The sequence below is a fragment of the Myripristis murdjan genome, chromosome 18, assembly GCF_902150065.1.
Source record: "Myripristis murdjan chromosome 18, fMyrMur1.1, whole genome shotgun sequence".
Lineage (NCBI taxonomy): Eukaryota > Metazoa > Chordata > Actinopteri > Holocentriformes > Holocentridae > Myripristis > Myripristis murdjan.
Genome location: NC_043997.1, coordinates 20,889,667 through 20,910,674, shown reverse-complemented (window position 1 = coordinate 20,910,674; position 21,008 = coordinate 20,889,667). Strand labels below are relative to the sequence as shown.

Sequence of the window (21,008 nt, the reverse complement as noted above, 5' to 3'; positions counted from 1 at the left end):
CCCTAACACCCAACACCCAGCCCCCTCTGCAACAGGGACAGGGAAAGGGTGGTGTGTGTGTGTGTGTGTGTGTGTGTGTTGGGCGGCGGGTGGGCTGGGGGGTACATGTCCTGGATATGGGAGGTGGAATGCGTGCACTAACTGAGCCGAGCTGTTGGAGAAAGGGAGGGGGGCTGATGATAACGCTCAGCATTGCTAAGCAAAGTGGGTGGAGAGAGAGAGGGATGCATGGAGTGAGCGCAGGAAGAGGGAAGGAAGGCCAGCACGACTCATTCTCACAACTAATATGGGGGTGGGGTGGGGTAAAGGAGGAGGGTCAGGCAGACGGACAGAGGAGGTCTGGAGAACCTCTACAGAGAAAGACCAGAGCTGCTGTGACTTGAGTTGTCTTCATCTTCAGCAGCTGAGGAAAGAGCATCTTTACACGGCTACTTCATCACAAGAGTACGGCGATCTGTTGCACTTGCACACAGAAAGAGTTTACGACGCCGCAACTTAATCAGTTCCACTGACAAGTTCGGACAGTGGAGAGGAGAAGCAGCAGGAGAGCAGACCTGTAGGAAGCCAACATACCAGCATACCACCACCAACAGATAAGGCAGTAGGAAGGAACCCCTCAAAAACACCCCGAGAGGAGGGGGAAAAGGAACCCTGATCCAGGAGAGAGGAGTTGCGGACTGGCAGGAACAGAATAAAGAGAAAACTAACAAGTCTGTGTTGAGGTGCAAGGTGAAAACCTTGTTAAAGTGACTCAACAGAAGTGCCCCTTGGTGTCTTCAAAAGAGAAGAGAAACAGTAACAACCTGGAGGAGGAACAGCAAGAGATCAACCGGGCCCCACACCACAATGTGAGTAGACGTGCAGCTGCATAGTCAACACATTTAAAACATTACCAAAGATGTTCTAATGGATTTCAGTGAGAAGCAACTCAAGGTCCTTCTTTACTGCTCGTGTTTAATGCAAACAAATTGCGATGAATAAAATGAGGGTCTCTGAGGGGCATAGCATACACTGATGCAGCTGCTTTGTTCCAAACAATAGAATAATGGGACAATAGAAATTCTCTCTGCAGCATCCAAGCATGATAACGCCGCACGGCATCTTAAGACCAGTAGTGCATGACGATTACCACATATGACAGGAAAAGTTTAAAATTAATCCAGTAGGTGTGGCTGTGTGACTTCATGTCACCATATGGTAGCTATATTATCCTCACTATACAATATACGCATCAGCCAGTTCCAGGTTTGGGACAAACAATGATGTAATTTGTTATTCAAAGAAATACTATTCAAAGAATGGCATGAACAGTGAGTAAAATAGGTGGAGCAGCCAGAGTATTTTCAGCAAGGGGCACAATGAGTCATCTTACACACAGATGCATGCATGCACGCACACACACACACACACACACACACACACACACACACACACACACACAGACACCTTCCTGCTTGACCTTCCACCTTACAACAGCACTTTAGACAACAATGGGAGAGAGACGCTGGAAGTAAACACTACACCACCAAGGATAGCATCGTGATGAATGTCTTCCGCTGTCACTTCTGATATTCAGGTCAGTGTGTGTGTGTGTAATGCAGGAGCAAGATGTGAAAAAGTTGTACTTTTACCAGTTCCACTTGCTCTGAACCTATACATGCCCAAGTTCATTACAACCATCCAAAAATAATATTTTGCTGTGGAATAATGTTGCTGGGGCAGTGGCTGGTTACCGTCAGGTTGACTGGGGGGCAGGTGAGGATAACAGTCTGAATAACAGGAACACTCTCCCATGAAACACCAGTGCAGCTAGACAACTTGGTATTGCATTTGCTGAATAAACTACAATCTCACTGTCTCTCTGACTTGCTGACTAGGGCAGACTGTCTTGTTGATTAAGTCATCCTTGCTTTGGGGTTTCCTTTTCTGTGGCATTTTTGGTGGCTGACCTGACCCTATTGTTCAGAGATGTGCCCTGGACCTCTGGGGCAGCCCTGTCTCTTGACCCTGGGGAAGGGAATATATCCTGTACCCGGCACAGCTGCGTATCACTTTAGAACTGTTGAAACATTTAGTGAATGCAAACTAAAGGATTAAATAGAGTGATGGGATATGTTTGCTGTTCTCTACCAGTTTTGACCTTAACTGAGCAACTCATCTGTGAAAATCATGCCACAAAAATAGCATGAAGGCATCTGAGCTGCCTGATATCCTGCCACAATCATGATATAATAAAGATAAAATATCACCAATTCATGTCTATAAAGTCATTTATCAAAATTATTATTGAATTAAACAGCAAATATTTCTATGGCAGCATACTTGTGTTCACATAACACAACTGCAGTATTTACATTAACTTGACAATCAGGTTATAGGAAAACCAATTTGTCCCCTATCATGGCTTGCTATTGTTGATGAATGTGTCTTTCCAGAGACAGATATTACCATGACAACCACATGCCATGCGCCATGATATGGGACATAAATAGTGAAGATAACTATTGTAGCTTTATTTTAAAATGTGCCTTATGCAAAACTGAGGGCTGATTGAATTGAGAACCACTTACACTCATCTGACAAATACGTGGAGTAATTTGTCAATTTGTGTTTGACATGTAGACTCAACCATGAAATTTCATGCTTATTCCACATTCCATGCCAGTAGTTTAAAGGATGCTCATTTCAGTGCAGTTTTACATAGTGCACCTTTACCTTTTTTTTTCCCCAACAATAATTGAACCATGATGGGAGCTGAACCACTCCCCACTACCCAGCTGTATTTACCACCCACATACACAAGAATATGCATTACAGCAAACACACGTGCAGGCAACACCCACATGTATACAAACACTTACCCTTCATCTTTCTGGTACGCACTACATAGAGTAATTACGGACCCCTTCCCTTTTGGCCAATCAGCTCTCTGATAATCATCACCTCACAGACGGGCATCTCACGAGGCGGATTTCCTGCTCATACAGATAAAACCTCTGACCTCAACGTGAACCCAGATCCACTACTCACATTTGATTACAGTCAAATGTTTTTCTGCAAGCATGGCACCAGACTAGTCCACTTCTATTGGTCAGGACCTGCTGAATCATAGACGCACTCGCTTCAGACATGACGGGAACACAATCTTCAGCCAGACAAAGCTTTGCAGCCATAATGAATTGTGTCACTGATTCTAGTAGAGCTTTTAACCTTCCTCTTACAACACCAATGTCTCTTTATCTCCACAGTTCGCTATGAGTATGACTAGTACTCTAGAAAAGGGGGCCCACCATCAGGCCTTGGACCTGTCTGAGGAGCTGCCCCCTCATCATCACCACCACCACAGCAACCACCACCAACACCTCCACCACTCCAACTCCCTGGCCTCCACTGCTGCTATGGGCGGAGGTGGAGAGACACCCTCGCGTGTGGTGGTACCTCCTCCGTACTCTGCAGCCGAGAGCGGGGGTGGAGGCAGCGAGGCCCCCCTGGAGTTGCGGGGGTCCCTGGACTGCTGGGCTTGTTCCGTGCTGGTGACGGCTCAGAACCTGCTGATCGCCGCCATCAACGCCTGCCTGGCCGGGTTGGTGTTCGGGACCATCCTGACGCCAGCTATCGTCATGGTGGTGTTTGGCTTCCTCTGCCACTCTACAGTAAGAAGGAAGGGAGGAGGGGGTTTGTGGGAGTGAATGTACACTGTGTGCATGCATGAGTATTTTCAACATCTATTTACTCAGCTGAGCACGAACACTTATACTCACCTTGGGCAAGAAGTCTCCTACATGTTGGCCACTTAGCAGCTACACTGGAGTACGTTAGGTGTCTTGCTCATGGGCACTGTGTTAAATTTCTTTCAGCTGCCTCAGGGACTGGAACCTATGAATTTTCAATTACAAGACAATCTATTAGGTTTTATGTAATCACCATCCCAGCTGTGCAGTTCCTGTCTGCCCTGCTGAAAAATGTACTGAACAAGAGCAAACACTGTTTGGTGCAAACATTCCTCTGCAGAACTATTTAGGACATACCGTATATCATGTCTTAGGATACATAATTTTCAGTGGGGTATTATTTACTTTTGCAAAATTCCTCTGTTGCAAAACTCCTCTGTCATTTGTAATCTATCATCATATTCATAATTCAAAAAGAAAAGGAAAAAAGTCTGAGGCACTCTTTCACACATTAGCTGCATCTAAAGACAAATTAGACAGACATGAGGTTACATCCATCCCCTCATACCTACAAATCCTCATCTCGTAACTTTCATCCATGAGTTCAAACTCATTCTGCCTGGGGCTTAGGGTGGAGTTTGGCTCTGTCCGTGATAAGGGCTTTTATAATCTGATAAGTCCGAAGTTCCTTCAGATGTCAAGGAGAAGGGTCAGCTGGAGTGGACGATGGGTCAGCAGTCTCAGGAGCCTGACGTCACAGCTGAACACTTTAAAAGCAGCTTGGTAGCTGGCTGAGGCTTAACTGACTCTTTGGGCATATGGAACAGAGAAAACAATGTGAATACATACGTGCACATAATGTGAAGGAAGCAACTAAACACATAAAAAGGGCATGAGAATGCACAAGCACAAACAGCCTACTTGACCTATTAATCATTATGCCTTATCCCTGAGTCTCTCATTAAGTCATCATGGTTCAGAGACTTTGAATAGGCAATGACAGCATTTCTGCAGACCAACCACTTTTTTCATGACCAGAGAGACCAAAATTCTCTCTGTTCTCCCCCACTCCCACCAATTAGACCTCATGTGACACAAGCTTAGAGAGGGATTAACCAGGACCTGGGAGGATGGAGAGAGAGAGGAGAAACCAAAAGGAAAGAAGGGGTATGAAAAGAAAGAGGAGGTTAGATAGTACTGAGGACTCCCTGTGAATCTGGCAATACTTTTAAGACCGTCAGATTGTTGAAGGCATATGAGGTAACTCAATGAGAAACGAAAAAAAAAAAAATACACTCAATGAAAGCATATGCATGAGTAAGAGGAGAATACTCTAAGAGGGCTTCCTCCTAAAAAGTTGGCTCTCTGATCTCGAGCCACAAAGCAGGCCTCACCATGTAAAAACAAACATGGGCATACTTGGGTGACTTATCTGTTATAACAACTCCTACCCACCCTGCCCCCCTTCACCCTGCTTTTACCCTCCCTGGCCTGTTTCTTCTCCTGTCGAGTGAAAACTGACAGGAGAAAAACTGACAAATCTCTTAAATTCTTTGCTTTCCTCTCTACCTGGTATTACTTTCAGGACAAAATTCAGGGTTCCTACACAGTTTCACTTCCAAATTTTTCACACCTTTCCCACACCAGTTGTATATTTGAAGACTCTGATGTTCAAAAATCATCTTGCGCCCACTAACTATGTTGATTATTCCTCACAAAAAGGTCACATACTGACTAACAGCATGGTATATGAGAAGATAGGAGTATAAAACCACATCAGTCTAGTTTTTCCTTTCCCAAACTTTTTGTGACACTTCCATACTTACCAAAACCTGGAAGTTACTTTTTGTTTTGTTTCCAGGACCTGTGTAGGCTCTCCACAAACTGCTACCACAGAAATCCCCACAATTTTCCCCCTGCTCAACCAAAACTCATGAGATGAACTTTAGGATCACTTTTTTCAGCTAAATGTTCTTTTTTACTTTGGAGCTTGGCAATCAGTTCATCATTATGCCGTCCACTACAATAAATACTCCTCCAACCCCCTCACTCAAACAAACCTTTTCGTTCCTTGTACCTCCCCTCCTCCCCCTCCTCCTCTTCCTCCTTCACACTAATGTACTGCTTCTACCTCATAGGCAGATAAGGCTGATTCAGCCCTGGTGTTTCTCCATTCCTCTCCCACACTCCTATCCTAACTAAACCCCTTCACCTCCTCACATTAGCACTTGCAGAAGTAAAAACACATTACTACTCAAAACTGTGTCAGGTACAGATAAGAAAAAGATGCTAATGATTGTTAAGAGTATTTCTTAACATGAAAGGCTTAAGTAGTACAGTGCTTCAGTGTGTGTGTGTGTGTGTGTGTGTCAGATTACCATTTGCCGCCTGTCCTCTCTACAGAAACACATTCCACACAGAACACATCATCTCCGGTCCTTATCATCTGTTCCTGTTCCATATATGAATAGACATCTGAAACATATTGAGAGCAACACATGATGTTGTTGTCTGCTGAACATCAGTGTATTAATAAATTACATCTACAGTAGAGGAACCTTCATGCTGTGTCTCTGTGTAATTTTCAACCAGCTCTGATAGTTGGGTTGAGTAGTGTAGTGAGTAGGGACGCTGTGTCCAAGCCCCTGACAACAATCATCAATCCAGCTGAAGTTTTCGTGAGCCACACACTGAATTTTTACTGGCCCCCGTGGTGTTGAGGACACAAGTGAAAAGAAAATTTCTCCTTCAGGGATCAACTGCCCACAGTTTTCCTTGTAAACATAATTTCTCACCAAACCACACTGTATATGTCCTTTAGGCCTTAATATTTTCAATGAATTTCCTACCTCAAAAGTCAACACTTTCTTCTGAACTGTTTTGACTGTTTCATTGTTTTCATCTGTGTGTGGAATAATTCATCCCAATGCTCATGGCATGCAGGAAGTAGGCGAAAGGTTATGCAAAGAAAACGAGGACCCGGTTTTCTTAGTTTTTTTTACTAGTGGTCAAAGCTACATTAGGTATCTTTAGGTGCCTTGCTCAAGTAGAAGTTTTCACACCAAGGATAAAACCCAAACACTTTGGTTGTGCTGCCATATCATCCACCTGCTGCCTCTCTCTCTCTCTCTCTAGGTTCGCCCCCACGGGACGTCGCCCTTCTGCTCAGACCTGCTGACTGATGGAGGCTGTGTGGCTCTGCTGGTGGTGGGCTTCCTCCTGGTCACGCCTCTGCTGGTGCTGGCGCTGGCTGCCTACTGCCGCCTTGCCCGCCACCTACAGCTGGGCCTCTGCTTCATCCCGTACAGCCGAGCTGTCTACAAGAACCTGCCGGCCACCCAGCACCGCGGCCTCGGCAACGGCTGCTGCGGCGGACGAGAGGGAGCGGAGGGCAGCGGGAAAGGAAAGGTCTGGGTGTGAGATGGAGGGGTGAGAGATACAAAGAGGGGACGATAGATAGGTGAGGGTGGAACTGGGGGGCTGGGTGTAGCATTAGAGGAAATATGTGGAGGGGACTAAACAGGAGAACAAGGGGGTTGGATGGGGTTGACTAAGCCAGAAAAAAGGCAGCAGATTTAATGAGCAGGTGTGGGAGTAATAGAGAAGGGAGGAAGTAAAAAACAATTACTACAGCAGCCAGCCAAACATCCTGGAGGCCAAATCACTAAGACTTTGCAAGAAAATGATTTTTCAGAAGAGCAAAGGAACCTCCTTAAACCTCCCTAATTTGCTTTAACTTCACTGTTACGTTATTAATATACTGATAAGAGAAAGTACACATGGTGTTTGCTCATATTATTCCTCTGATACACACACACATATGAGGGAGCACATTTCACCAGAGGGGTCAGAGGTCAGGGGTTGTCATGGTTGGAGATGATGGGGGTTCAGGGTTTTGCTCCAGGACACCTTGACAGGGATGAACACACTGGCTGTTACTGGAAATTACACTGTGACCTTCTAGTTGCAGTGTGGTCTCATGACATATTGAACACAAACCCAGCGCCAAATATAACTATGTTTTCAGGTGAATAATCACAGAATTTAAAAAAAGCAACATGCGACATTCAAATCAAAGTCTTATCATGTTTGACAGAAAGGAGTAAAATGGAAATGATTTGTTACTACTAAACAGGAAAACAGAAAAAACAATTAGAAACATTAAGCATCTAATCTGAACTACAGGCAACCTTTAATTTCCTGAATAAAACAGGAAATGATGTACAGGAAATTTCAGAATAACACACCTCACTAAGGTTGTACTGACACTAAACACAACTGTATTTTATCACATTCATGTATTACAAAAAAAAAACATACATTTATTTGTAGATCGTAGTTTTGTATACTGCTCTGTTGCAGATTGTGACGACAATTTCTTCTATATTTTCTTACTCAAATAAAGATTTTACAACTAACTTGAGCTGTTGTGTCCTCTGTCCGCCTGGGAGTGTTGTGAGCATGAACTCTGGGTCTAGTATGTTGGGCAGGAAAGGATTATGTAAGACCGTTCCTGGCAAAAGAGTTTGTAAAATGACCTGAACACTGGCCAACACCAATGTGAGTGCACGTACAGTTCAGTAACACACACACACGTACATACAGACATACCACCACTCTGCCAACTTGATGTCAAATTTACCTCATATCTTTAATTTAAATAATAATAATAATAATAATAATAATAAAAACTCATCCCATTAAATACATTTTAAAATTAGCCAAAATTCATATAAATTTAGACAAGCTGACTAAACAACTGGCCAGTCCTCAAAGCTACATTGATTTTTCATGGAACAGGGATGATTATTTTGTGTAATTTGTGACAAAGAAAAAGTCTCACAGTGTATAAGAGATTATGATCACAGTGCAGTTGACATGTACCAGAATGTTACCATAAAAAATAATCAATATAGATATAGATTATAAATACAGGACTCTCATTTTCAACAAATGCACAAAATATTGAGAACACTTATTCATCATTTAATGTCCTCAGATGAATCCTGTAGAAAGTTATTACCTTTCAATGATTTCTCTTTAATTTTCCCTGTACCTGCATAACATGTACAACTATTTACCACAATGGCAAATGACTTCTTGTGTATCAGAATGGTATCATTCTTTTTTTTTTTTTTTTTTTTGATGGTGATGATGTCACCCGACTGAAACTGTAAGATTATCAAATTAAACTCTATTAAACTCTACTAGAATTTCCCGTCAGCATTAACATTCAAGGATTATCTTAATAAATATTTGTGAAATGGTAAGAACACTGCCACAGCTCAAGAACATGATTTTCAGATATCTTGTGCACTCTTCAGCAGAGCAGCAGCAACTACTGGTGAGCCATTTAAAGGGAGTGGGTAATAATAATAATAATAATAATAATAATAATAATAAGACGCGACCTGACAAGATCACTGTTTTCCACAAATATTACGATCGACTTACAGCGGTTACGAGAAATTTATCAGATACCTTAACGTCGAGTCACGTTAGCGATTGCAAAATTATTCACGATGACAGTACACATGATGAAACACACTGGTGTACAATGCATTATTACTACTATATACTACTACCAAAAGTTTATTTATTTTTTAACAATTGATCAGGGGAGAGCGCGAACGCAGTCCCCCACTACCAGAAATTATGCAGTCGAGATTCCCACATTTGGGGAATTCGCAGGGGTCAGCACAGCCGGAGTGCAATGGCTGAGCCTCGCCCTGGGTGAACCACCTTCTTGATCATGGTATCTCCCCTGCCAGGTAAGTATGAGTTCTACAATCCAGACATGCGGAAGCCTTTCGCACACACACACTTCTCGGTCAGGGTTTACACAATAACATGGAAACACTACAACTCCCTGGTCAACTCTGACACCACCATGTTAGACCTCCATATTACATGCATTACTAAAAAATTAAAAGAAAAGTATGTTATATTTGATGCAACACTGGCACGTTTCGTTTTTTCCCATCATGCAATGCCACACTCTTTTGTTGACCTGCATGTCACGTGGTGCAGTTACTCCACAAAGCGTGTTCACCGCTTTAGCCAACCACAAAATGAAATCCCTGTTGTTATGATAACTTTTACTTTTTAAAATATAAGTTACATCTTATACTTTTCATATCTTGACCCTGGTTAATTCATTCTTCAACTTCCGCGTTTTCAACGTCCGGTACCGAGCACGTCAGCGTGACGTCAGCGCGAAAGGCAACACTGAGGAAAGAAACGTCAATTATTTTCTCTACAGAGACATTTAAAGTCCCTATCGGCTACAGTTTGATTCAATCACTATACCGTTTCATTTATACTCTACATCAACTTGTAAAAAACACGGATCCTGCAGAGGGACCATCGGTAGGAATAACATGCAATACTGCAATACTACTACTACTACTGCTACTACTAATAATAATAATAGCAACGTGCTGTTAATGATAATATATGCGTGCGACACTGGTGATGAGTTAAATACGTTTTTTTCTATCCACTCTACCGCGACTCAACAAATTGAGCTTTGGCACGAGCTGCTGGAGAAACAAACCAACTGCACCCCCACACATGACGCACAACTCACGTCGGGATCTCCGATCTATAATCTGCATCCTGAAGACGCCAATCAAACTAATACTGTACCCGCTTTACAGAGAGGAACAAACTGGAATAGATTCATCGTTGAGAAAAATGAAAGAAAGAAAAAATCACACATCTAATATGAACTACAGATAACAATTATATGTCACTATGCCACTGGACACATAAAAATGTGCTGGTAAAACCGAAGACAGTATTACACAGTGAAGATAGTAATTTACACGCTTATTTTTTGGGGAACTGCAACTAACGCTACAAGACCCACCTTGTAGCGTCACTTTGGCTGTTGCACCGTTTTCTACATTTTCTACATTTCTTTTTCACGTAAATCAGGGCAGAATGCGAACACAGATTCTACAGAGGGAATGGCAGAAACGCAAACCAATGATATACAGTGAATATGCGTTGATGAAAAAAATATTTATAGAATACTTTCAAACATCATGGCCAATCTTAACTCGGAAAATGTAACTTTGGCGCCACCTGGTGCAGAGTCAAACTAACTGCACTCATGTAGGCCACTCTTCACTCTGTTTTGTCTGATTTACATTTTGTATTTATTAGCGGTTGATGTGAACAGAAAAATGTGGCTGGTAGCCAAGGATAATACGTCTGCGCTTGCTAAACAAAGTGCACGCTGGCACCTCTGCTGGCACCACAGGGCAGTGCAGAAGAGCGCTTGCGCAGTAAATAACTTTCATTTTGCCATGTTACGACAGGTGTACCCCAGTGTATCATTTCGAAATTATCTGATGAAATTAAGTGGGGTATGGCTGCAATGAAACACTAGCTGGGTTTCCATCCAAATATATCGAAATTTTTGAGCGAATTTTGTCAAAATGCGCAAAAGAAAATGCGAATTTATGCCTGTTTCCATTAGTTTTGTTTTGCGATTATTGAGAGGAGAGTGTGCCGTGAGATGACGCCATAAGATAGCGTCTGTGTCCACTGAACAACAACTGAACAACATTGAATTCCCTATAGAGGGAGTAGTGAGTGAGTGAGTGATTTCGGACACAGCCAAACACTCAGCTGACACTCAACAGCTGATCAGGGACAGATTCCTGCTGAACTTGTCAGCTCTTGGGAGAAGTCTGGTTACTATTTTGGCAGCGCTAACTTCCTACCGACCCATCCTAAATAAGGAATAAGAGACTAATAATAATAATAATAATAACTAATAATAAGACTGTAGCGTAGAAGTTTGACGTGGTATCCGGTCCAATCATCGTTTATTCGCAAAACCTGTTTCCACAGCAAGTTTTTTTTTTTTTTTTTCGCATTTTCAGAATTTGCGAAAAAAAAAAAAAAAAAAACTTGGATGGAAACGCCAGAAATTCGAAAAACGGCCGAAAATTCACAAAAAAGGTTTTACGCTCGGAGGGGGTGGATTTCTCAGCCTATCGATAAAAGAAAATGCGACTTTTTGCTGTGGAAACAGGTTTTGCGAATAAACGATGATTGGACCGGATACCACGTCAAACTTCTACGCTACAGTCTTATTATTAGTTGTTATTATTATTATTAGTCTCTTATTCCTTATTTAGGATGGGTCAGTACGAAGTTAGCGCTGCCAAAATAGTAACCAGACTTCTCCCAAGAGCCGACAAGTTCAGCAGGAATCTGTCCATGATCAGCTGTTGAGTGTCAGCTGAGTGTTTGGCTGTGTCCGAAATCACTCACTCACTCACTACTCCCTCTATAGGGAATTCAATGTTGTTCAGTGTTGTTGTTGTTGTTCAGTGGACACAGACGCTATCTTATGGCGTCATCTCACGGCACACTCTCCTCTCAATAATCGCAAAACAAAACTAATGGAAACAGGCATAAATTCGCATTTTCTTTTGCGCATTTTGACAAAATTCGCTCAAAAATTTCGATATATTTGGATGGAAACCCAACTACACACACACTCACGAAGAAATAATGCGTCCAAATGACGCGCCCTAAAAAAAAGACGCGCAGGCCTTCACTGCGTCGACGTGACACCAAACGTTAAGAAATTCTCCAAAAACAGCGGAGAAACAGCTAGTGCTAGTCCTGGGTTTTTAAGAGGCAAATACCTCAATCACATTTCACTATATGTCTTCTGTATAGCCTACATGTTATTTAAGTGCGACAACAATTCACAAATAATTCAAATTTTACTAATAGGTTAACCGACGATGCGAGCACACCTGGAGGCAATTAGGAGAATTCACACGTAGAGTGTATTTAATCAAGTTTTTATAGTTTATATATATATATATATATATATATATACACACACACACACACACACACACACACACACACACACACACACAAAGCAACAGCTTAGCAATGCGAAGGTGTAGCCTTACCTCTTCATGGGAGTAAAGCCATCGCCTGGAAATAAGCGACGAGGAAGGTCAGACTTGTCCAATTAGCACCAGAGAGCTTTGTATAGTTCCCCTCCATGTTAGTCCACCGAGGTTAGTCCACATGTTTTAATATATTTGCCCACAAGCTCAATGCCAGCCAAGGGAAACTGCATAAAATTCGCTGCACATGACCGCTGCGGATGGGGTTGCGCTGTACCGTAGTTGCCTTGAACGTAATTGATCTAAAATCTACAGCACCCAAACTGCGTATGTGGTGCAGCGTGGTGAGTGGCTCCCCCAAGCGGTCAAACTGTGGTATGAGCACCAGAATGTTACTAAAATAATTAGTATATATTTTTACGCATATAGTGGGCCTATAGTCACCAATATACTAAATACTGAGCACACTTACTGTGCATATGTACAATGAAACCACATCATATTTACAGAATTATTACGGCATATTCACAGCTCATTCCTCCAAAATCTCAAAGACAGACATCGAGTGTCCGTAGAAGCTGCACATTCTGGTGTCCAGACCTTTTGAACAAGACATAATTTTAACAGGGCAGAAACTTTTTTTTTTATTCTTGTTTTTGTATATATAATGTTCCTGGGTTGGTTGGCCACAAAAGTGTACAGACAGGGATGTTTTAACACATTGGGCTTGTATTCCAGCAGGGGGCAGGATGGTGGAGGGGGGGGGTAGGGGGGCTGCCGGCTGGTATGGTAGGTGGTAGGTCCACTGATGAAATGGAGATGATCTTTGTGATGGTGGAGATCATCTCTTTTTTTGTGGCAGTGAAAGGTGTTGCCCCAGTGTCTTCTGTACAGCTGATTGAACGTCTGCGGCTGCTTGTCAAGCTCCTCCACTGCATTCCAGATGTTGAGGACCTGGTTCTTCTGCTCAGTGGTAAGTGACAGCTTGTCCTTTGTCAGACCAGACCTCCACCAGAACATTTCCAGCTTTTAAAAGCCAGGAAGAGGCTTTAGACTACAGACATCCTCATTTTAGGAAATACTGTAGCAATGCAATAAGTTCAAATGTGTACGCTGTCCAGCAACCAGTGCATTGTGTTTCATTCTAGCAGGCACACAGCTGCTGACAAAGGCCACAGGGTGAACAATGGAGGTTTCACTGCTGGTGAGCGTGATGTGGGGCAGGATGGCATTCAGCACACGGTCATGTCTCGTCTGCCTCTGGATCTGGATCGGGCTGCCCGGCTGGAGCACCTCCTCCTCTGGACCAGGTCCATCACTGACAATGTCCTGAAGAGAGAGGGCCCCAGAATCACCAGTCCTCTGGCTGAAGGGGTACTCCAACCCGAGGAGCTCATTCAAAGGGACATCAGCAGGGGCCCTGAAATTCTTGTCCACAGTGTCTCTAAGCAGCTGCCGACAGCAGGTGATGAGGTGAGGCGGTCAATCATGCCAACATGTTTCACAGTGTGGACAGACAACATCGTCATCTGAGACAGACTTCAGTGTTCAGCTCCTGGCCTTTGCGGTTTAGGCCAGCACTGCACCCAGCTATCACAGACTTGAATGTATTGTAACTGTCTAGATTTTATCACCTACCAGTTTTTAATTACCAAAGCAAACAAACACATTTAGCTGAAGTGATTAACATATCACTAATTTGAGCAATTTTCATTTATTCTGCTATTCTGCGCTTCCTGTGTCACAACAAATAAATAATCAAATCAACGCTTACTTGATCTGTGTCTTTACTATATTGCCTGAACCTCTTCATCTGCACTCGTGTGATGTGGGTCACTGGTGTGTGCAACATGTGGTTGGTAGTCTACAGTGACTGCAGACTTAGACCAATCAGAACGTGTACCTGCTACAGTCACTGTGGACTTTTTGAGATACTTCACACCAAGACACCAAGGCTAGTACAATAGCAGATCAAAATATCTACAAGGAAGATTCAGTTATTAGCCTCTGTCACTGTTGAGGATGACATATTATTTTGTCATCTCATGAGCAGCTTCATAAGTGCTGCAAATCCCCCCCATTCATTCAGTAGCATCTTGAATGTAAGTTTTCACTCAACAGTTGATTGTTTCTGTGCTCTTGAGCAACTGTTGGAGGTTTTGTTGGCTGCAGGTTATCCAGTAAGATGAATGAGAGACCTTATTAGAAAGCTGATGGCCTACTCCTCTGAGTGAAGATACTTGAGAATATATAATATATTGAGATCTACCACAGACTGATTCCATTAACCTGCTTATTACTTGTTGCTGTATCAAGTCCACTTGAATTTCCTGGGAACATTTAAGTGGATTTGTCTACCTGTTAGACCCTGTTGCTGGCTGATCTTTCTCTTTCTACCTCAAGTTGTTCAAGTATTGTGGCACACCGGTCAATCACTGTGCCGAGTCATTATTCATGGATTATTTGAGACAACAAAGCAGCTCTTGAGGAAATCTAATGGCTCACTCGAGGCTTTCATGTGATGCAACACCTCCAGCTGAACCTTTTCCTTCAACAGCGAGAGAGGCTGAGTGGTTTGAACTGCCTTTTTATTCTCTGAACCTTGTATTTAAGACTTAAGTTGGTGAATTATTTCAGGTTGCACAAGGCTGCAAGGAGAAACACAGAAATGTTGGCTCTGGGAAGAATTATGATGCCGTATATAATCATCAAGCTTTGGTTTAGCCTTGTTTTGATCCTTGATCCATGCAAGTCACCTCTTAAAAAGTCAAGGCAGTCACATAGCCGCTACACGTTTTGCTTTCTAATCTCTGGCTGCACGTTTAGCCAGGTAATTACCTGTTAAGCCCCTCTGATGGAAGGAGGTCAAGGAAAGAAAAAAGAGAGGGAGGGAGAGAGGACAGGATAGGAAGGATAACACTTTAAAGTCATTCACAATACTAGTGGGACTCTCAGGGAGACAGAGCAGTGCGACTGCTTGACGCCTCTGCAATTGTTTTCTTTTTCCACCAGACAGAAGAGGGAGTTCAGGTAAGGAAATCACAGAGGTAATTTAACATTAAAAATCTTGCAGATTAAAGAAAGATCATCTTGTGACTAGGCAGAGGATCACACCGGTGTCTGTATTTGATTTGCTTATTGGAGTGAAAGTCACACCGCTGACCTTCCAGCTTTGGTTGCATTGTAGATCTTAAAGGTTGGGCAATGATACAGAAATAACTTTTGAACTCAATTTCTCCACAAACATCACTTTTTAACCTCTTGCAACCCACCTTTCGTTTCCTGACCCACAATACAAAGACCTATTTCATTTTCATGTCTAAAGCAGTATTTGCGATATGTATAGACCTAGTATATTTAAATTCAGCTTTAGAATGGATTTTCCCTCTAGATGCATGACCTGTGTCTCTGTTCATCCAAAGCATGTCCAAGGAAGGGGAGTCCACCTCCTCTGCTACTGCTGAAGCTGAAGCTTCTGGGTCTGCAGGACCAGCAGAGGGGTAAGAGTGCATCCATACACGTGCATGATTCCCACTGTATTTGCGCATTTTCCTATTAGTGAGGCACATTTTGACAGGTACAGGTATAAGGCATAAAATCATTTCATTTCATTTCCCACCTTCAGTAAAGATGGCGAACCCAAGGGTTCCACATCGAGTTCCACACAGGGCTCTGTCTCTGAAACACCCAAGAAGAAGAAGTCCAAGAAAAACACAGAGAGCATGAACAAGGTGTACACGTCGGTGCTCAACAGCGTCTTCGGGGCGGTATGTAGACGGTGACATAAACAGAAACCCCAAGAAACTGCTTGGAGCTTTTAGAAATTATATTGACAGACCTACAAAAAACAGAATCAACCAATGACAGGACTCACAGTTTGATTGGTGGCAAATTTACAGTTTGTGGTGATGCATGCATTTTTATTAGGTGCATTCACCCCAGATTTATTATTTTCAACTTACACCTGCAAATTGAGGTGTTATGACCAGAACCCCAAACTGAACATTTTCATGGATAGTATTATAGCCTACTTTTAACTACTGAAGTCCTAAAGACCTCTTTTTAATTGTTGTTTAATATACAAATTCTCTCATTAAGACAAAATATGGGTATAAGCCCATTATCAATGCAAATTCATATTTCAAACAAGAAGGCAATCCAGTCACTCCAAGTATCAGAAAATGTACCAACGTAGGTAACAACAAGGGAATATTAAAAAAAAAAAAAAAAAAATTCTCTATTGTGGTGGCTGAATCATTAAAAAAATCAGCATGTTTTGACCACTGTAGGTCTTCATCAGGACTTTAAAACAAACACTTATATGGTTGCAACAGCCAATAACAGGCAATTGCATGACCCAGAAATATCATGACAAGTAAACACATAGAGAATAATGAAAACACACAAAAAACATTAGATGAGATTACACAGCAATATATACATGAACATCATGAGTGAAAATCAGGCTATTAGGCTGTGAAAATAAAAAAGAGAGAGCCAGTATAGACATAATTATGGAAAACTTGGGTGGACTGATCCAAAAAAGCTTCCATTTGGTTAAGTTTGTATATTCTGTCACCCTCCCTGAGGTTTAATGTACTCAGTGCACTCTTTGGGAATCATTTGCACTGTGAAATTCACTTTAGTGTCAAACCATGGGGGATCTTGATTCCTAACGCAGATCCCTCAGGTGTCTTTCTGTGCAGCTTATATAGGAAAAACAACTGTATAAGCTGCACAAATGCTTTGCTGAGAATAGTCAACAGAGAGCCTAATATTGTGATTAATAGAATTCAAATATTCATGAAAATCCTAAAAACTATTAACACATTATCATTATCACGGTCACACCAGGTGATACAGTGATGAAAAGGATTAAAAACATATTTCTTGACCCAAAAGCCAAAGAATAGATAATTTGGAGAAAAACAAGAGTCCATAGGAACCTCAATCAGTTGCATATACATTTCATCTACAAACAAACAGATATTATTGTGAATGAGCCGGTCAGTCAACTTTAAAGCAAATCAGAGGAGGGTGCTGAGTTCCTTTTTGTCTGAAAGGTGGTGATTTAAAGCAGTTAGCCCCTCCTGGTGGCAGCATTTAAACAAAAACTTAGCTTTTTTATGTCAATGTTGAAGGCCATTGAGAATCATAACATAGGCTGTTAGTCAGTTAGATTCATTTCACTGATGCATGCTGTACATCAGCGTATTTTGAGAACTGCATTTTGTTTGTTAGGACTCTGACTTTTTAAAAAATTGAAATGTCGTGCTCTGCTGCATGTCTTGGCCGGAACTCCCTTGAGAAAGAGATTACTAGCGTCAAAGGGATAATCCTGGCAAGTCAGAGGTCAAAATAAATAAATAACTAAATAGATTAAATATTTTACAGCTGATCATTGACAGCTTTTCCTCCCTGACAAAACATTGCTCAGATATCAGACGTTGAGAAATCAGGTCTCAGAAGTCAGGTGGAAAGCAGGTATAGCCGACTTAGAGTTTAGTTCCTGATCTTTGCACTGCCACTGTTACCGTGTGTGTGTGTATGTGTGTGTGTGAGTGTGTGTGTTAAGCCACCAGTAGATAGATGGTTAGCTTCCCAGAAACTAAGCCTGGTGTGACTGCAGTATTAATAGCTTGTTACCTGAGACTCAGTGCCGCAGCTTATTAGGCTTAACCAGGTGATGAGCACAGTCAAAACACTTGATTGGTTCAACTTAAAAATGTATATCTTTTTCCAGCGAGTAGAGCACACTGTTGCTTGTTGTCATTTGAATTTTGGTATTACTAGACAATCATCGTGTTTCATAAATGATCAGTTATTCACTAATTACAGTTTCTTTGGGTACATACGCAGATGTACATGGCTCGCCTACAGTGATAGAGTTTCAAACTATTATTGGAGTTTTGTGCACCCCTGATGTATGTGTGCATTTGCCCTTATAATTGCTTGCAAAACACTGCCCCTCTTATTTCATTGCATTTGTTTTGTTGTCTTCCTACAGGACAGGGAGTTGGCCCAGGCGGAGTTGGATGGTGAGTGTCACAGCCACAGCTCAGTGTTCACTTCAAACCAAAGAATCTTTCAAATGTATACTGATAGATCACTTTGAAATTCCAATTTTGAATATTGAAATATTACAGAAAACAGGTGGCCACGCGTATAGTAATAAATTATACACCTGCCAAAACCCCCTTTACATGAATTATTCACTACTTGGCTTCATCATTCTGAATTAATCCCGAGCCTCTCATCCATAGGGAGATGAAGTGACAACTGCACCACTGCCCATGCCCATTCATGTCTCCACAGACAGATATACATATAAATATTTTTTTTCATGCATAGACTTCAATAGAACTGTCTTTTTTGAATAGATATAGATTTCAAACATACACTACAAACAATTTTCAATATCAGCTTGCATAACCTTGATGTTCCCCTTTGAACATAACTGCAAGACAACACCAAGCGTTCTCTTGTACTACAGAATGGGAAAGTAACACAAACCATCAGATGAAATGGTAACACATTTTGACACAACCAGCTACACTGTTGTGTAGTCCGTTCAGAATCCAATTATGTTTAAAAACAAATGTACTGATGGATTTATGCTGTACAGGCACTAGCAAATCATTACAAATAAAAACATTTGTGCATTTGGGGGGGATTCAAATGACAGTAATCATAGGTATAGACACCTAGAAAAGTTGCATCCACTGGAATAGACAGTGGATCTGTTTTTGTCATCCATCCACCGTCATCCATTATACTCTGATAAACTCTACCTGGAAGTGTTGTAATCACTTTCCTGACCCCCTGACCTTCTTTAAAGAACTGGCAGAGGCCTTCAAGGAGTTTGACTACGACCAGGATGGCTACCTGAACTACAAAGACGTGGCCGAGTGCATGAGGACCATGGGATACATGCCCACAGAGATGGAGCTGCTGGAGATCGTACAACAAATCAAGATGCGGAGTGAGTTACAAGATTATGGAAGAAAAGCCTGCAGTGGCTGTAACATTATTCACCCCCTTGATTTTTTAAAACATGTTTTCTTGAGCTGTAGAATTAATTAATTCATTAGAAATTTTCAGTCTAAAATCTAGAAATGATGTAGATGTAGGACATTCCAGTAAGACAAAAGTCTATTTGCATGCTTCACTGAAAACTCCACCAGTCCCTGATCCGTGTCATCCTTCCTCTCCACAGTGGGCGGGTTGATGGACTTTGATGACTTTATCGAGCTGATGGGACCCAGGATGATGGGAGAAACCGCTGACATGCTCGGGCTCAAGGAGCTTCAGTCAGCCTTTGTACAGGTCAGATGATTCATTCATGAAGGAATCCATCTAAAGGCTTAATGGATCAGATGAATTTTTGTGATGTGACCTGACATTCTAGGCCTAAAAAGAAGGCAAAATTATTTCATGTCAGTCATTTAAGGTGAATACAATTTAGTAGTACAATATAAACCACAATGATGGAAGCTGACACAAGTTCTATTGTCAGTGAAGACTTTTGTTTTCTCACTTTGACATTTTGTACTTTACATGTTGATTTACTGATTTCTTCACTGTGTTGCCATGTATTCATCCTGTACTCTTCTGATTTATCATCATCATCTCTCTGTCAGTTTGACACGGACGGAGATGGGAAGATCAACCAGGAGGAGATGAAGGAGGCAGTCAAGACACTGCTGGGGGAGAAGCTGAAGAAGGGAGAACTGGAGGAGATCCTCAAGGAGTTGGACGTTAACGCCGACGGCTGTATTGATTTTGAAGGTGAGAAGCAGCGGCAGGCCTATCAGCATGTAGACGCTGCACATGCACACTTGCAGATGTGACATTTACTCGGTGCAATGTGGATTTATAATGTTGAGGCAGACATGTTAACATCTTGTCCAGTTGTATCACATGTCATCTGAAACATGACATTTAGATTCTCATCCAATCTCTCCTCTTCTCTTCTCTTCAGAGTTTGTGATGATGCTCTCCATTCGCTAGCTGAAGAGAGGATTTTGTCGGCGTGGACATTTCTCAGTTGTTCCACATTCAGTAAAAACAACTATCTATGCATATAGCTTCCATTTGGTAACTTGTAACTGTACTGTAGGTATAGGCTGATTCGGTGTAATGTGTGCCTAACTCTGCAATGAATGTGTATGAGTTTGTTTATGGAGTGGTAATTATGTTGCATGACTCCATATAACTTCAAATATGGTGCATACATTTGATGAGTGACTGCAGATGACAAGAGTTACTAAAGGTATATGTGTTTGTTTGTTGTTGTTTTTTTGATAGATGCATGGACTTTTTTTTTGCAGTGATACATGTGAATGCAGTATTTTGCTACTTTAATAAATAAACCAAAACTGTGTGGGTTTTTCATTTTGCTGAAGCAACACAACAAACCACAGCACTGTCAAACCACTCAATGGACTGA

General features: G+C 41.9%; 2 protein-coding genes, 1 long non-coding RNA gene and 1 other non-coding gene across 5 annotated transcripts; 3 read left to right on the top strand and 1 right to left on the bottom strand.

Annotated features, from left to right (window-relative positions):
- The first annotated feature begins 300 nt into the window (after positions 1-300).
- On the top strand, positions 301-7,117 carry tmem88b (transmembrane protein 88 b). Its single transcript, XM_030075631.1, has 3 exons — positions 301-848; positions 3,249-3,653; positions 6,807-7,117. Exons 2-3 carry the CDS (start codon positions 3,255-3,257, stop codon positions 7,089-7,091), a joined length of 684 nt encoding a protein of 227 aa, XP_029931491.1. The 5' UTR covers positions 301-848; positions 3,249-3,254; the 3' UTR covers positions 7,092-7,117.
- A 2,169-nt stretch (positions 7,118-9,286) lies between these two features.
- On the bottom strand, positions 9,287-9,450 carry LOC115377152 (U1 spliceosomal RNA). The gene has a single exon (XR_003929907.1). It is a non-coding gene; the product is annotated as a U1 spliceosomal RNA (small nuclear RNA).
- Positions 9,451-12,580: 3,130 nt separating this feature from the next.
- LOC115376156 (uncharacterized) lies at positions 12,581-14,298 on the top strand. Of its 2 annotated transcripts, none has more exons than XR_003929783.1 (3): positions 12,581-12,730; positions 13,422-13,532; positions 13,708-14,298. It is a non-coding gene; the product is annotated as an uncharacterized LOC115376156 (long non-coding RNA). The 2 variants fall into 2 exon arrangements; XR_003929782.1 differs by lacking the exon at positions 12,581-12,730 and adding an exon at positions 12,769-12,903.
- Positions 14,299-15,508: 1,210 nt separating this feature from the next.
- On the top strand, positions 15,509-20,940 carry LOC115376455 (calcium-binding protein 2-like). Its single transcript, XM_030076028.1, has 8 exons — positions 15,509-15,589; positions 15,982-16,059; positions 16,185-16,326; positions 18,567-18,597; positions 19,398-19,541; positions 19,776-19,885; positions 20,200-20,347; positions 20,541-20,940. Exons 2-8 carry the CDS (start codon positions 15,983-15,985, stop codon positions 20,567-20,569), a joined length of 681 nt encoding a protein of 226 aa, XP_029931888.1. The 5' UTR covers positions 15,509-15,589; position 15,982; the 3' UTR covers positions 20,570-20,940.
- Positions 20,941-21,008: the final 68 nt, after the last annotated feature.

Bases quoted from the DNA above. Each gene is read 5' to 3' on its own strand.
- tmem88b (XM_030075631.1), top strand. From the start codon at position 3,255: ATGAGTATGACTAGTACTCTAGAAAAGGGGGCCCACCATCAGGCCTTG. The intron at 3,654-6,806 runs GTAAGAAGGAAG...CTCTCTCTCTAG, and splicing joins GCTTCCTCTGCCACTCTACA to GTTCGCCCCCACGGGACGTC.
- LOC115376455 (XM_030076028.1), top strand. From the start codon at position 15,983: ATGTCCAAGGAAGGGGAGTCCACCTCCTCTGCTACTGCTGAAGCTGAA. The intron at 16,327-18,566 runs GTATGTAGACGG...GTCTTCCTACAG, and splicing joins TCAACAGCGTCTTCGGGGCG to GACAGGGAGTTGGCCCAGGC. The intron at 19,542-19,775 runs GTGAGTTACAAG...TCCTCTCCACAG, and splicing joins ACAACAAATCAAGATGCGGA to TGGGCGGGTTGATGGACTTT.